Source organism: Trypanosoma cruzi, genomic scaffold (genome assembly GCF_000209065.1).
Source record: "Trypanosoma cruzi strain CL Brener 1047053517171 genomic scaffold, whole genome shotgun sequence".
In the NCBI taxonomy this organism is placed as follows: Eukaryota; Euglenozoa; class Kinetoplastea; order Trypanosomatida; family Trypanosomatidae; genus Trypanosoma; species Trypanosoma cruzi.
The window spans coordinates 160,004-176,155 of NW_001849568.1; the positions used below are offsets into that span (position 1 = coordinate 160,004).

General features: G+C 49.8%; 7 protein-coding genes across 7 annotated transcripts, besides 14 other annotated features; all 7 read right to left on the reverse strand.

The window, feature by feature from the left end:
- Positions 1-16,152: part of a sequence feature (heterozygous, non-Esmeraldo-like haplotype) that runs on past the window's edge.
- Tc00.1047053509207.100 (hypothetical protein, conserved) lies at positions 100-1,638 on the reverse strand (the record flags this gene model as incomplete). The annotated part of the gene is made up of 1 exon (XM_808620.1): positions 100-1,638. The coding sequence occupies one exon, from the start codon at positions 1,636-1,638 to the stop codon at positions 100-102; it is 1,539 nt and encodes a 512-aa protein (XP_813713.1).
- Positions 1,141-1,170: a microsatellite.
- On the reverse strand, positions 1,973-3,136 carry Tc00.1047053509207.110 (hypothetical protein, conserved; the record flags this gene model as incomplete). The annotated part of the gene is made up of 1 exon (XM_808621.1): positions 1,973-3,136. One exon carries the CDS (start codon positions 3,134-3,136, stop codon positions 1,973-1,975), a length of 1,164 nt encoding a protein of 387 aa, XP_813714.1.
- Positions 3,160-3,201: a microsatellite.
- Positions 3,593-3,646: a sequence feature (CT-rich).
- Positions 3,715-3,748: a microsatellite.
- On the reverse strand, positions 3,843-5,960 carry Tc00.1047053509207.120 (hypothetical protein, conserved; the record flags this gene model as incomplete). The annotated part of the gene is made up of 1 exon (XM_808622.1): positions 3,843-5,960. The coding sequence occupies one exon, from the start codon at positions 5,958-5,960 to the stop codon at positions 3,843-3,845; it is 2,118 nt and encodes a 705-aa protein (XP_813715.1).
- Positions 5,999-6,053: a microsatellite.
- Tc00.1047053509207.130 (hypothetical protein, conserved) lies at positions 6,443-7,708 on the reverse strand (the record flags this gene model as incomplete). Its single annotated transcript, XM_808623.1, has 1 exon — positions 6,443-7,708. The coding sequence occupies one exon, from the start codon at positions 7,706-7,708 to the stop codon at positions 6,443-6,445; it is 1,266 nt and encodes a 421-aa protein (XP_813716.1).
- Positions 7,937-7,996: a sequence feature (A-rich).
- Tc00.1047053509207.140 (hypothetical protein, conserved) lies at positions 8,157-10,196 on the reverse strand (the record flags this gene model as incomplete). Its single annotated transcript, XM_808624.1, has 1 exon — positions 8,157-10,196. One exon carries the CDS (start codon positions 10,194-10,196, stop codon positions 8,157-8,159), a length of 2,040 nt encoding a protein of 679 aa, XP_813717.1.
- Positions 10,206-10,269: a sequence feature (A-rich).
- Positions 10,377-10,397: a sequence feature (AT_rich).
- Positions 10,582-10,624: a microsatellite.
- Tc00.1047053509207.150 (kinesin, putative) lies at positions 10,712-13,306 on the reverse strand (the record flags this gene model as incomplete). Its single annotated transcript, XM_808625.1, has 1 exon — positions 10,712-13,306. One exon carries the CDS (start codon positions 13,304-13,306, stop codon positions 10,712-10,714), a length of 2,595 nt encoding a protein of 864 aa, XP_813718.1.
- Positions 13,401-13,436: a microsatellite.
- Positions 13,806-13,847: a microsatellite.
- Positions 14,127-14,160: a microsatellite.
- On the reverse strand, positions 14,467-15,780 carry Tc00.1047053509207.160 (proteasome regulatory ATPase subunit 1, putative; the record flags this gene model as incomplete). The annotated part of the gene is made up of 1 exon (XM_808626.1): positions 14,467-15,780. One exon carries the CDS (start codon positions 15,778-15,780, stop codon positions 14,467-14,469), a length of 1,314 nt encoding a protein of 437 aa, XP_813719.1.
- Positions 16,099-16,122: a microsatellite.

Genomic DNA, 16,152 nt, shown 5'->3' on the forward strand with positions numbered 1-16,152 from the left:
ACCTTTTTACAGAAGCACTCAAAGAAATTGTAGAAAAAAAAAAAAAGGAAGGGAGAGAGAGAGGGCCATAAAAATGCGTTGAACGGGAAAAGGACACTTTTATCCTCCTACACCAACATTCCCTCCCAAGTTGGTCACATGTACTTTTGGTGCCCGTCGCGGTGGCAGCCGCAAGTACGAGAAGGGATCAAGCGGGTCAGGTCTTGCAAGCGCACTTTGAAAAGCTTCCGTTCCCGTCTGCACCGTGTGGAAAGGTGGTGCCACTGTCGGGTCCTCCTTACACTTCCAAGTCACAGTACTGGAGAGGCCAACTTCTCCGGCTTGTGATCCACGGACGCCGTCAGAACCACCGCGGCGTCCACTTCGGACACCACCTGCCATCGCTCGGCTTAACCTTTCGAGTAGTCGTACGGCCTTGGCACGGTTTTGGTGCACCTCCTGCTTTGACTGCCGCAGGGCATTAACAGCACTGCCAAGGTCCGTGTGAATGAGGTGTTCACGCGTCATTCCAGTGAAGGCGTCCAAAATTTCATCACCGTTGCGTGTCACTCCAACTTCCAGCTCGCCGTCGATTGGGAAACTCAAAAGAATATCTAGTGCGTCAGAACGCAATTCAAAAGCCGCCAACTCGTTACGAGTGAAGTCGTACAGCCACGTACTGAGCTCCTGCAGGATGCCTTCCTCAATGAGAAACGAGCGCAGCGCCTCGCGACGGCACTGTGAGATGACACTTTCACGGATGGCCACTCGATGCAGCGGAGGACGGCGCTCATTCATTTCCACCTCATCTTTCAGTCGTGCCTCACGCATGGTATTTACAACGCCAGCAGCAATTTTTCGAAGGACATCACGCTGTGCATCCGCCGTGAGCTTCTTCACCTTCGGTTCCGTGTGGACGCCCTTGACCCCTTGTCCGCCGGAATTTTTTGCTGCCGCCTCCTCCACTTGAAGCACCTCATCAAGGTCAGCAAAAGGTGCCGCACCCAAATCCTCGTCCCCAAGGGCAATAGGGTTTTCGCCACGGGAGCGTTTCCGTTTCTTTTTGGTAGCAGCTGCTCTTCTACCCTTTTTGTGAACACGATCATACCTGTCCTCAGTCGAGTCGTCATTTCTCTCGCCACCATGGTGTTCGCTGTCCCTATCATCATCATCATCATCATCATCATCATCGACTCGACGACGCCTCTTCCTATCCCTCTTTTTATCCTTACTTTTCTTTTCCTCTCGCCTGCTCTTCCTTTTCGTCTTGCTATGGTGTCGATGTCTTTGTCTTTCCTCCTTATTGCTCCGCCTTCTTAGTTTTTTCCACCGCTTGTACAAATCCCGCCCCAGCGCCCTCGCCTCCGTCTTGCTTTTAATACGCCTCAGCGCCTTGTCTGAAAGCTGCGCAACACTGCTGTCGTTCTCCCCACCTCCTGCTCCACCCGACTGGTTTTCGCCCTCAGCACCCTCATCATCGCCACCGTCACCCACTTCGTCATCATTGCTCTCCCTTTCGCTGGTCGGCCCCAGGTCCAGATACGCATCCTCCTCCCCTTCCATCTCTCCCCCACCATGCAAATCCGCAGTGTTCGGCGCGTCAGCGAGATTGTCCGTTGGAAGTCCGAGCAAAAGCTGGTCGTCACTATTGCTGCTCATTAGATACCGTCCGGCCCAACAACGCGAGTGGTACCTTATACTGCAAAGGACTGATTATTGTTATTATTATTAGAGAAATAAAAGCAAAAGAGGGAAGAAGGAAAGAAATGAACTTTGGGTTCGGTGGAGGGGAAAAAAAATTTTTTCTTCCCAAAGAGAGCCTCGGCTCAAATAACACGCCTCTCCAGACAAAATTCGGTTTGCTTCCCCTGCAAAAAGCAGCCACACACTCACACTCAATCTCTGGAAAGAAACACCACAAAGAAACATGTCAATGTTCCCGGCTGCGTCTTCATTTGCAGTGATGAAATGGAGCAGTGTGGTGTAAATCACCCTACAACTGAGCCACGCAAAGTACCTCCCCCCGTAGACATGCAGTCCGTTCTGTCGGCGGCGGCGGCGGCCAGCGTTCCTGCCGGTTCGATTCTGTCGGCAGCTCCGTGTGTTCGTTGTTTCCGCCACCCGCGTTTTGTTCTGTAAGACGCCACTGCAACAGACTTGCCACGGGGGAGAGCCCGCTAGTTGCCACCGACACCATCTGTGTGTAGAGATAAAAGAAACGTAGACTCCCCGCAAAGTGCGAGTGTAAATCTCTTACCATTAAATCCGATGACAAGGGCACCTGTGTGGGCGCGGTACAGCCACTGCCGGCATTACTGGCAGTCACGGTCATCGTCGAGCCAGCTCGCTGCCGTTTTGCAAAATGGTGGCGGAATGCAGCCTTCTTCTGCGGCTTCTCTGTATGCAAATAACGAAGAAACTCGGACTCCTCTTCCACTGCCAACACAAACGGGGAAAAGCTCTCTTCACGCGTAGATCGACGCCGTGTAGCCATGGCCACATCCTCGGACCCCCAGTCCTCTATAATAATAAGCGCACACCGCCTCCGACGCTGGAGACAGCCAATTAACCAATGAGAGAGTGGCACCGCGTGGCCAATGGCTCGCTCCAAGTGATAGAGGTAGCTGCCCTTTCCACCGCACCCCTCCACGATGAAAAGCGGAACCGCCACCTCCCGTGAACCCACGCCGGAGGAGGTACCAACGGCCCCGTGATTGCAGTAAACAAAGAAATCGTTGATGTCAACGCAGTGCACCACCTCCAGGCGGTCCAGCGCGCCCAACAGCGCCTTGCGACGTGCCTCCATCACAGAGTCGCCCGCCACGGAAACAGAACTAATACACAAGGGAAGAAGAGCACAGGGGTCCGGTGTTACCACAAACATCTCGAGGTACTCCATGAAGCGTCGCATTTGAAAGTTTCCGCTTCCAGGAACAAATACAAATGTGACGACGCCGCCGCAGCTGAGATGTTGTGCGGCAACACGATACGCCCACGTCGTCTTGCCGGTGCCTGGAACTCCACCGACAACGAGGACATCACTCTGCCGCAAGCCGCCATCTGTCGCGTTATGAAGGATAGATGGAAGCAGTCTGACAGGAGAAGCATTGAGACGCTGCACCACGGCCAGAGCACTTTCCCGACGCTGCTTCGACATTGTGCCTTATTGAGTGGTGGCGTCACGCACACACACACACACTCACTCGCTGGCACAAACACACAGAGAGACCCACGTAAAACAACGTCACAAAAAACAGCAAAAAATTAAAATGGAAGACTTTTGCAACATCTCCTGCAGAGATACACACAGAAGCAAACAAAGAGAAGAAAGCCCCCCTCCCAAAAAAAAAAAAAAAAACAGCCAAATGTCACCGCATGTGAGGCCTCACTAAATGAAAAATTGACATACGCAGACACATACACATGAATGTAGCGGAAGGAAGTGGAGTTGAAAGAAAAAAACTTTAACCAGTGAAATGCAACAAGCGATGAGGCATAGGCCCAGCAACTACGCGGTCACTCCAGAATTCCCCCCTCCCCCCCCCCCTTCAAACTCATCCGCTGAGTTTTTTTTTCCCCTCCTCTTTTCCTCCCCCCCTCCATTCATTTACATTTCCTTCCATCCTTCACCCTCCCTCCCTCCCTCCCTTCCTTCCTTCCTTCCTTCTCTCTCACTATTCTTCAATCCTCCTGTTATTTTTGATGTGTTTCTTGTCATTTCACACGCAAAAACAAAAAAGTAAAAATAAAAAAAAAATAAAAATAAAAACTGCTCATTTTCTTTTACTCGTAGCGCTCACTCACTCCCTCACGCACAGACACGCACAAACACAAAGACTATGCGCTCTGAAAACTATTGACTATCAAAAGCCAAATCTCGAGACTGCATGAGAGTCCTCCAACTCAGCAAGGGTCAACAACGAAAAAATTTCACTTATTGCCGGTCGGTGGTTATTCCCCACGGCGGCTTCTTTCCGCTCCATTGCCATGGCGCACTTGGCAACTCCATCGTAGAAATCCTGCGCCAACAGGATGACATGCCGGACGTCTAACTTCCCAGCGATGCCGTTTGTAAACTTCAGAAGCTCATCGTGTGTCAGGTGCTGCTCGAGTATCTGCGGTGACAAGGCCTTCAGTAGTGCTGCTGTGACAAACAACTCAAACTGTGGCGTGTAGGGGCAAGTCAGAATGACATCCCACAATAGCATTGTGTCATCAATGGAAAATTCACGTTTAAAAAACATGAGTAACCAGCGAAAACAAAATGACATCTCCTCTGCACATTGCCGTACCAAATGATTGTAAAGCCGTGGTATAAAAAAACGAACAAGTACCTGCAACATTTCCAGCTGCTGTTTCATGCCTACTTTAACATCCTTCCGGAAGTTACCCTCGCAACGCTCAGATAGGAAACGGGAAAAACACATAAATGCTTCCTCCTCTGTCTCGGCCAAAATGGCAATAGGGGAGAGAACATCACTCATCCCCTGACAATAACCCAAATCAAAGTTTAACATCCCGTGTGTCATTAAAACGTTGTACAGCATGCGTTGTTTCACGCCATCAGCATCCACGTAGGCTTCATGAGACCGATCCGTGCGTATCACATCCTTTTCAATGGAGGTACGCATTTCACGAAAGGCGGAAAAGTGGCATTCTTGTTCTGGAAATATGCCCTTCCACTGCTCCTTAAGCCGCTCGTACATGCTCTTATAGACGTCCCGTACGGACTGTCTCTGAGCCTCTGTAGACTCCAACACATCTGGGTAGACGTGAAGTGCAAAGCACCACACCTGCAACCGAATGTCCCTTTCTATTCCACCCGCATGGGCAATCGCCATTGCCTTGGCGTAACGGTTCCGGTCGATGCGACGTTCCTCTCCAATGAAACAGCTGTTCCACATCTCCGCTGTGAGTGGGGGTCCCATTGTACGGTTTCGTGGCTCAGGAATCTGAGGGGTTTGGCACTCCACTGGGATAAGTTCTTCCACAAACTCAAACGGCTCCTCCGTCCGCGAGTCTTCTGTATGCGTGGGGGAAGAGGAGACGGGGTAAGTGGACATGCTCTTTCCATAATTCTGTATCAAATGCCGGGAGCGCCGCAAACGCACCTCACCGATTTTCGTGGCGAGTGTGGCAAAGAGACGTGGAATACGGGATACATCACGGCGTTCATACAGCATCTGCTCCATGTCATCGGGCTGCGTCAGGCCTTCCAAGAAAGCCGGCACAGAATAGAAACCACCACGCTCTTGCCCATCAAATGAAGCTCGCTTCTCACTGTTGAGCCCACCGCCGCTACTTCTGGCCCTACTCACACTTCTGTAACTGTCATTGGCTCCCAATTCCGCATCGTCATTGGCGTACAAAAGGAACTCGTCCGCGGTAACGCTACTCTGTCGCAGGGGTGCGATGCCCCTTAAAGCGTCAAGGAACTTTGTGACGCCACCATTAAGGAAAATCAGCGGATGCCCCGTCGTGCCGTCAAGAAAAAACAATTCAATCACACGCGTTCCGTCTGGGAGAGAGCACCTCCGGATCTTCGCAATGTTCTTTACAGCCACACACATAATGTACCTCCACTCTAAGGACTCCACAGTAGAGGCAGTAGCGCCAGGGGAAACATCGGGTCTCGGCCGCAACGCATTGTGAGTGCAAAATTCAAAAAACGAATACGGCGCCCAAACTAAAAAATACTCTCCGCTCTCCTGCCGCTTGGATGGAGTGGGGAACTCGTTTCCTGTCATCTCTTCCGCAAATAGGAGGTTCAAAGACGGAGCGGAGTCTTTTGTGTCATCCTCATCTTCAACCACCTCACATTCAGTCTGCTCCTTCCGTATAAGTATTATTCGCCCCACGTGACCCACACCATTCCTCGCGCGGTTGCCTTTCACAGTGACACCGTCCTTCACAAGAAGAAAATGTTGCGGATCCGAGTGTTCAAGGAGATCAATCACCAACCATTTGGCAATAGGGCCCATGGCAATTACTAGGGGCTCCGTATAACAATATATATATATTGTTATTGTTGTTGTTGTTGTTTTTTGTTATTTTTGTTAATGTTGTTTTTGTTGCCTTTACCCACTTCCCTCTTCTTCTTTCCACGTATTGGGCGTAACTCCCCGTCCCCTACTCGGTGTCACTTTGACGCAGACCCCTTTATATTGCCAATACGGCACTTTCACGTAGCTGAGCCCGTCAATTTTGGGAAAAGAGAGAAAGAAAAAAAAAAAAAATTCAAAAAATCCTGGACATTCCGTCACCCCACACAAACAAAGACAAGAATAGACAAAAAACGTCGCCCAAACAGCACTTCCATGCAGGTCGATTTACCAACGCCGTGAGCTGTCTTTTTTGTTCTTATGGAAATGCATTATAAAAAGGCATTGGGGCGGGCAAAAAACCTTATCCATTGCCACCACGGCCAGCAGGGAAAAAAAAAAAAAAAAAAGTGTATCCTTCTCTACTCCGCGCGGTAAATAAGATGCACACCGAGTTCTGTCTCCACCGGCGCACTCACCATACCACAACCAAGCGAAAATGCCGCAGCGCCAAATTTCTCTGTGTAAGTGCCGCTCTCCACCATGCCCAAATCCCCATCTCGTTTTGCAGAACCACACTCACTGTACTCACGGACCACCGCAGTAAATTCATCGAGTGACCACACCGATGTCTGGTCGCCATGACGTGCACGAATGGCCTCTGCCAATGTTAACGCATCCAATTTTGACCGCGTAATTTTATCGCCCTTGTTACGCGGAGCAAGAGAAACAGGACGACGCACATCCTTGTGCTTGATAAGCACCTGATACAGATGCCGCTTCACGGGCGGCGGTGGTGTCACGGGGGGAAGAGGGTCAGAAGCCGTAACCGTGCCGGGTTGCTTTGTAACATCCATCGCTGTCGCAGTCACCGCCAAAGAAGAAGAAGAATGAGGAGGATAAGGAGTGGCAACCACAGCAGAAACACCATTTTCCCTCTTTGCAACATTCACCTCGCGTTGATGGTTTTCCGTTCCCGCGACAAACGCCTCGTCCCCCTGCGTCTCATCCGCAGTTTTGGCCGCGATGGGAGTGCTCGAGCTGGCAACATCCCCTACAAGGCGGCTATTAACATCAACATTACCAGAATGCATATTCCCTGCCTTCTCCTCCACAACTGCTTTTTCCCCTCGCTCTTCCCGCAAACGTTTCGATGAGGGAGGTGGACCCCGAGAAAGTTTATACATGCGAGTACTGAAACCAAACTGAATGCAACTACCAATAGGAACGGGAAGAGGCCGTTTTTTTTCAATGCGGGAGCCATTCAGCTTGGTGCCGTTCGTTGAGCCCAAGTCCATCAATACAAAACACTGCTGATCACCGTGAAAAACCAAAACAGCATGAATGCTGCTGATTGAAGGATGTTCAAGAACGTAGTCACACACACGGCTTCGGCCAAACAAGTAAAAGGGAAATCGTTCGAGCCCAAACGATGGCAACGGGACCCCATCACGAGAGCATTGCAGATGACATGCAACGGCGGGTAGCCCAGCCCATGGCGGGCATTTGAAAAATGGCGTTTGCGCGTTGAGCTTTGTCGGATCTGTAACGCCCCGGACATGAGGTGGCAGTGTCTTCGCCTCCTCCGACAGCTCCACGACTTTGGGTGCGGCCTTTTTGGCCACTTCAGCCGCCTTCTCGATGCTTGTTACCCGTGAGAGAAGACTGTTCGTGCAGGGAAGCGACATGCTTCATCCAGTACCCTCCAGAATTGGAAGCAACGTAGGCCTTATTTTGTCCTCTTCCCTCTTCAACAATGCTGTGCCTCTCTGCTTCTGCACCTCCTCCTTCTTTGGTGTTCTCAACCACCACAATAACAAAAAAAAAAAACCTTTCGCAACGTGCCTGTGCTCCACTGCCTCCCTCACTTTTCCAGCAGGAGCCACAGCCGCGTTGTGTGCACTACGCACGTGGGCAAAGAAAAAAAAAGCAAAGGAAACACAACAAGAAGAAAAAAAAAAGAAAAAAAAAAAAAACACACACACACATAGAGAGAGAACGCCCACAGAAAAACACAGTAAAAAAAAGGCGGCGGACTGTTTTTTAAAACCTGCTGCAAAATCTTTTGCAAACATCACCGCCAGCATCATCAGCACTACATGTCCAATAAAGCCGCCTCAAAACAAATCCGGGCCTTTAGACTGCGCTACTTCCATTCCACTTCCTCACACGCTCACGATGGGCCCAACAGCTGTTCTGCATCGGGCTCCATCCGCGGTACGGATCCGTTATTGATCGCATCAATTTTGGATGCATCGAAAAGGGATGCGCAGTCCGTCTGTGATTCATAAAAACCATCTCACCGCCACGGCCATAAAAATTCCAGCCGTTCGCCGTGTCATGTAACCCTTTGGGTATTGGCCGTGGGTCTTTCTCAGCGTCCCCTCCGCGGAATGCGTTCGCCCGGTTAGCGTAAAGAGGCAACAGACGACGCCTGAGTTCATCGTCATGTTTCTCCGTATTCTGCACAATGGCAGACAATCGCCGTGATGTAAAACGACGTCTCGTAGAGACCTTGGGCACACAAGAGGGTGTTATCGACGTTTTTTCCTCCTCCTCACGCTGCTTCCTCAGATGCGCCAAAAACTCCGATGGTGGTAAAAGATCCCGAAATGTTTCTTTTGGAAAAGCAAAGGGAAAATAATATAAAGTGTAGTACCGTGACTCCAGTGAAATGGCACCATGCAGGTAGTAAAGAAGTGCTACAAGACGCCTCCGTACTTCTCGGTGCACCTCAAGCGTGCAGACGGGCGTTTTGGCAGCTGAAAGGGCGGGTGTTTGCCGAAGCAAATGCAGCGCCCTGTCCCATTGTCCCAACTGCACCAACGAGGGCCCCACTGTTGCCATCATCAAATCCGTAACTGAAACGTCATCCCGTTGGCTAAATATTTGATCGAACAAAGAAACAGCCTGCTGCGGGTGGTGTAACGCGTCAATTTCCACCGTCACGGTTTCATTCTCCTGTTGGCGAGGGTCGGTATGGGAACCGTGTGACTCCAGCCTGTCATCCGGTGCCGCTAGACGGAACTCCCTCATATTCCGTGGGAAAGAGGCAAAAAGGAGGTTTAACGTCGTCAACTGCAATGGTCGCACTTCTTCATTGCCTCTTACGGACTTATCGGGAAAATACTGCGACACAAAAAGCGCCGTCGCCTCTTCCCATCGTTGCCGGCTTCCCAAAGAATTAAGAAGCCGTTGCAACTCATTTTCTGAAAGTGACAATTCCTGTTGTTGTTTTCGTTGCTTTTGGCCCCTTTCTATTGAACCTGCAGCGTCATGGGTATTATCCCTCTCGTCATTATTACCCTGGCGTCGTTCCAATTCCCGCAGGCTTTGCAGAGCCATCTCCCACTGACCATCGTCAGCCATGGAGCACATCATGCATCTCAGCGCCTCTGTTGAAATTTGCCTCGCACGACGCGGTGTCTCCGGTGCCTCTTCCTGACCTTCGCTCAGTTCCTCTGAAACGAACAGACAGGCTAATGTACGCGGATTGAGTGTTGTCATCGCGGTGGTTGCCTCGGGGTGTAATGCAGCAATGGCATGCTCCCATGACCCACTTCGGGCGGCCGCCTCCGCTAAAATACTTGCTACACGCGCTCGATCTTGACGGCTCCCACCTGTACCCATGAAGTTTTCCACAACGTAGTTTACCTCATCCAACATGCCGTGTTCCGCCAAAAGCGGCAACAGCGTTTCGCCCATGTGCTGTTTTGTGAGTGGCGAAAAACAAAAGCGCCGCTCCCCCTGCAGCAAACACTCGTACCCTTCGCGTGGATAGCGGAGACGAGCATACGCCCACACAAGTGTGACCCAGAATCCACTAGACCCAATCTCGCCCATATACGCCTTGTCCCGTAGCGCGTTCAGCGTGTGCAATGCATCCCCACGTCGCTGTGGTGCCGTCTCATTGGCAACACCGCGGATAACCCTTTGATAATCCTCCGCAGTGCGGCCAAGTCTCGCATAACCGGCATCGAGCACTTCAAGGGCACGGCCCCAGTCATGCGCATCAAGTGGCAAAACTAAGCGACGCCTAATGGCTTTTCTGGAGTGTGCCGTCAGCATCGCACGGCGCGTGCGATAGGGTGGATGATCGGGCCGTGTCCAGAACTGTGTCGCGTAGCTGCCATGACGCGCAGCCTTCTGCAGCCCCTTCATCAACGGCACCTGCATGTGAAGGTGAGAACAACAAAAAGCGCAACAAGAAAAAACAAAAAAGCAGGCAAAAAAAAAAAAAGGAAAACAACGCAAGTGGAATATCGATTCACACTCTCATATTAAACAAAATGGGATACAAAAATGCGACACATATACACCTTCTCCAATAGAAACACGTGGGACACCACACACACGAATATATATATTTTTTTTTATGTGTATGTATATATACGGATAGTGAAAACAATAACGATAAAAAGAAGCAGGCACTTGGTGGCATCACAGCAAAACAGACAGTCGGAGTTAAAACTTTGTGCTCACCCTTATAGCGATATCCCTGCCCCTACAAATTATAACGCAACCTCGTTAGAATCACGTGTAGAGAAGTTTACCCATGTCTTTTTGTTTTGTTTTGTTTTTTGTTTGTTTTGTTTCGCCTTGTTGTATGTTTGTGTCTGTGTGTTTTATTTTACGACTCCGCTCTCCACATTTCCCTCTCTGTCAATTCTTCGAGTTGGCGACCGTTGCCTTCAATTGTGGCCGTACGGCTTTGTGGGAATTTTGGACTGTAAAGCACGATCGATGGCTGCCTTGAAGGACATGGGCTCAAGACCCGCTTTCGCCAACTTTGGTGCCAGCTTCGGTTGTTTTTCTACAAAGCGAAACAACTCCTCGCACAGTGTATAGGACCGACGCAGCTCTTCAACAAACGCTGCGTTATTTGTGTGAAGACGCAAAGCAAGATTCTGCATGCGCTTCAGTTTGCTGTCTATAATGACATCTCGCTGAGCATCTTTTGCAAGCAGCTGCTTCTGTAGCTCGTCAATACGTTTCAAGAGCACAGTATTATCTTTGCTGTTGTCATTTTTATTCCCACCGTTCCCAATAATTCCCTGTTGGTGCTCGTCTTGGGGTTTCCAATTCGGCGGTGTCAATTGTACATCATTGTGTGACCCAAAAGAAGCAGGATTTTTTTCAAGCGATGTCTGTACAAAGGTTGTAAGCGTTTTAACGGCTGCGTCCACCTGTGCGCCACGAACAGTGGACGTGATTTCATCCCCATCCACCGCCTTGCCGCGTGACACGACGGACGCCACACTGAGCAGTCGCCAGAGGTAGGAATTCTGTAGCTTGTTCGCATCCCGCAACTCTGCCATCTCATCCTCAAGTTCATCAATCTTCCTCCGCAGCTCCCCCATCTCAACGCCGGCTTCATTCATTTCGCGATTGTGCCTTTCCTGAAGTTGGTGGTGGGCGTACTGGAGCTCCTGGTGCTCAATGTGAAGTTTTGTTAGCTGTTGCAGGTATTCATCTCCACGACCCTTCTCCAACAAATTCGACTGCGTCTTGGAAAGTTGTTCCTTCAGCAGATTCACCTCCTCCATGGCGGCGCAGTCGGCGCCTTCTTTGGCGTCAAGAAGTTTCTGCAACTCCTGACATGTCGTCTGAAGTTTTTTGTTGGCAGACGCATGCGCCGCGTTTTCCTCCTCCAGCTCTTTGCAGAAGTTGTCCAATTCATCCATGGAGGCCTGAATCGCACTCTTCTCATCCAGCGTTTCCTTCAACATTTGCTCTAAATCACGTACATCTGCACGCAGCTGTTGCTTCTCACCGTCATCAGCAAGGCCCATGGCGACGGCAGCGGTGACTTGTGTGCCCGCCAGGGTCTTGTTCTCCGGGCCCAGCTGCCGTTCCAGAGCCTCTCGTGCCTCAGCCAGTTCCTGCTGAAGCACTCCGTTTTGCCGCGTGAGTTCTTCAATGATGACACGCTGCTGTTCCTTGGGCGTCGTCCGCAGGGCGTAAGGACCACCACCAGAAGCAGAAGCAGCAGCAGCAGGATCTGCAGCCCCGAGGTGACACAATTCGTCCAACTTCTCTTGAAGATGCTTAATACGCACGTTCTTGCTCCACAAGTAAATTGTTGTCGCCAGCATCATACGTTTGTAGCGCCGAATTTCCGCCTCCATCATTCGCAATTTTGTTTTGGAATCCGCCACCTCATTTACGGAGACTTTGTTTTTAATCGCTTTTGCGCGCGCCGCAAACTGCAACGTGCTACGCGACTCATCGACATGCTGCACTGCCGGCGTGATGCAGCAGAAGACAGCCGTCAAGGAATTTCCTCCAATCGCCGTCTTCAGCAGGTGTGTGAGACGCGAATCCCTGTACGGGACAAATGTTGGCGTCGCCCCGCAGCTGCCGTTCCCGCTAACCGACATTTCCGTCAGGCGACTGATGACAGTCGTGAGGATTGTAAGCGACTTGTTGATGTGGCCGCCTTCGACCATCCGCACCCCCGTTGAGCCCGTCTTTGCGACACGCTCCGACCCAGCGAGGTCGACCAAATTAAGCGCGGCAACAATCTTTCTTTTCATGCCGTCGCCGTTTTCCCCCTCCTCCTCGCTGCTCATGGAGAAGAAATCGCTGACGTCTTCAAGAGGAATGATTCTCTCCACAAGTATACGAACCACACAGTGTGAGCGACTTGACATTTCATTCATGGCAGTGGATGCAGACACTCGAGCAGCGGCATGCGTGTGGATCACCCGAACGCACTCCCGTGCACTCGCAACTTGTCGTTTGATGGCGTTGTGTACATACACACCGTGTTCATTTTCTCGTATCAATAAGGGCAACGTTGCCGCACCTGGTGGAACCAAAAGATCTCGCAACTGTTCATTGTATATCTCAACCATCGTCACATACACCGTCACACGCATAGAAGGATTTCGTTGTTGTTCCTGCTCAATATCTGAAAACAAATCACGCACTGCAAGTGTGACAATTCCATCTGGACTGCTGTAATCACCAGAAACACTACCACCCAACATGGTGTATGATTTGCCGCTGCCTGTCTGACCATATGCAAGTACCGTTCCATTGTACCCCTTGACAACATTTGTAACGATACTGTTACGCACACTGCGCTCATATAACGTCTGCGTTGTTGTGTCCGTGCCATAAACGTGGTCAAAAGTAAAGAGAGAATCCGGATTGCCCTTCTCTCGCAGTGTAGAGGCACTAATGTCCCAAGCGGACTTCATTTCCTGCAACTCCGCCCGCAGTGGGCGCACACGAATAAGAACATCGATAGAACTGCGTCTAGACTGACCACCGCCACTCATATGCAGTGTATTATAATACAGAGAAAGAAAAAAAAAAGAAGACTTATTTATGTGTTCTTCCCTCTTTTTTTTTTTTTTTTACTAACTCCTGACGATTATTATTATTATTATTATTATTATTATTATTATTTACCCCTCTCTTCCCCCCTTTTCGTCAGCCAATAATTCTATTCTCCCCTCTTTCTCCTCGTATTTGAAGGAAGTAAAAAGGGGTGACGCAGCCTCCGTTACTACGAGAGGTACACACGCACGTTCCCTCCCTCTTTCAATATATGTATATATACAACTACGACACACAGATGTGACTAGGGCACGTGTGATGTCTGTTCCGTGTGGCAGACTCAAAGCAATGAAACGTGTTGTTTGTTTGTTCTTTTCTTTTTTTTTGTTTTTCCTTGTGTGTGTGTGTGTGAAGTTGCAGCCGACCCCACCCACCCACCGCCACACCGCAGGCACTCCAAAACCTGCCATTTAACGTGAAAAGAAGAGGAAATGAGAGAAAAATATAAAAGAAAAAAAAGAAAAAAATAAAAAAAAAAAAGAGGGAGGAGGAAGAGGACAGCACGACACTCACACGCAAAGTGATAAGTCGTGGCTTTCCAAACAAGGGGGGAGGGAGGCATCAAATATCGCTTCATCCGCTGAGTCAAATATATAAAAAGGGGAAAAAAAAAAAAGAAGCACACACACAAACACGCATACTTCTTTCCCTCTCTCTCCTCATTGCTTGTCTCATTTGTATTTTGCTGTTTTTTGTTTGTTTGCTTCACGCATCGAGGGAAGCAGAAGGCATGGCCCGCGTCAGTGAACAACAAGAAGCAAAAAAAAAAAAAAAGAAAAAGAAAGAAAATAAATTTGGCACAAGCGGGCAGCACTGAGAAGATGACAACAAAAAACAAAAAAAAGAGAAAAGGAAAGAAGGAGGCAGTATACATACATACACACACGCACACACGCAGTGGGGCAAAAATTGTTGTGATGCCGACACAACGATCCAAACAACAAAAGTTGAGATGCGTACGTACACACGTGTGGATGTAACCCACCTCTTAATTGTATATATATATATATACTTATCCCTCTTCATCCTTTCCTCTTTTTCTCTCCCCCTTTTTGCCCTCTCGTCCTCATTGATTTCTCATTCTCTTTCCAGTTTGGTCTCAGTTGTACACCATATACTTTGCTGTGGCGCTGAATTTGTGGTGCCCCTTGATCACCTTGTTGACAGCATCAAGGAAGTCCTTTTCGTTGATCGTCTTGCGGCGGGCTCGGATGGCAAACATGCCGGCTTCCGTGCACACCGACCGCAGGTCTGCGCCGGTGGCGTTTGGGCACAGACGCGCAATGAGCTCGAAGCGAATCGTCTTTTCACAAGAGAGGGATTTGGCGTGAATGCGCAGGATTTTTGTGCGCCCCTCGAGATCCGGCAGTCCAACCTCCAGGCGACGGTCCATGCGGCCTGGACGCGTGAGGGCGGGGTCGAGTGTGTCCGGGCGGTTTGTCGCCATGATGACTTTCACGTTGCCACGCGAATCAAATCCGTCCATCTGGTTTACCATTTCAAGCATCGTGCGTTGAATCTCGTCATCGCCGTCACCGCCACCACGCGCCCCACCCACGGCGTCTACCTCATCAAAAAAAATGATGGCCGCCTTCTTTGAGCGGGCCAGTTGAAAGATCTCACGGATCATGCGGGCACCTTCGCCAATGTAGCGCTGCACCAGCTCTGATCCTATGACACGAATGAACGTGGCGTCTGTGCGATTTGCAACGGCCTTTGCCAGTAGTGTCTTGCCTGTACCTGGTGGCCCATACAAGAGAACACCCTTTGGCGGATCAATACCAAGCTGCGTATACTTCTCTGGATGTGTAATCGGCAGTTCCACCACCTCTCGGATACGGTCAATCACATCCTTGACACCGCCTACATCGTTGTATGTGACATCTGGTTTCTCCTCCACCTGCATCATAGACACAGAGGGATCAATACGGGGTGGGAGTGGGATTTCAATGTGAATACTGGAGTACCCCAGCAACACACCGACCCGCATGGACTCTTCAATGTCCTCCGGGGCAACACGATTGCCGAGTTTCACAACATATTTGGCGGTATCACGAATATTTACAATATACTTTGCATCTGCCTGTCCCTTGTTGAGAATACGGGAGCAGCGAGCAACGTGGAGAAAATTTTCTGAGCGCGTCACCTCCTGATCACTGTTGAGATCCCATTGCACAGGAGGTGCAAGACCAAGTTCATTGTCCTTCACACCAGCTAGCTTATTGACCTCCTCCCCCTTTGTTTTCACAAATTCCTCCAACTCCTTCACTGGTGCATGATAAGGGCCAGAGCCGTAAAGTTTTAGCAGCGCAATATCGTCCTGGTCAAGGGGAATAATCTCCTTTTCCTCGTTGTCCTTATCCTTCACACGAACGGTGTTGGCCGTCTGACACGCACCCTTTTCTTTTGCCATTTCTTAAAGCTCCTTGTGTACTCTCACAATCGCCCAACGCCAGTAAATTCCCTTCGAATTCCTTCTTTCCTTTTCTTTATGTGTTTCCTATTTTTTTCTTCTTCAACTGCAACACCACACACAGCGACAGTGGCAGTGACAGTGAGAGTACATGTGTGTGGTGTATTTTAAGGGAATCAGGGAGAAACAAAATGAAGAAATATTTATTTATTTTAACAGTCATCATCATCATCATCGTCAGCAGCAGCAGCAGCATTGCGCCTAACCGTAGGCCCCCTTTGCAGTAAATGTATACATATTTGTGCCTGTCACGTATTTTAATAATAATAATAATAATAATAAGGCATATAGCGAATGTTTCATTTTATTTAT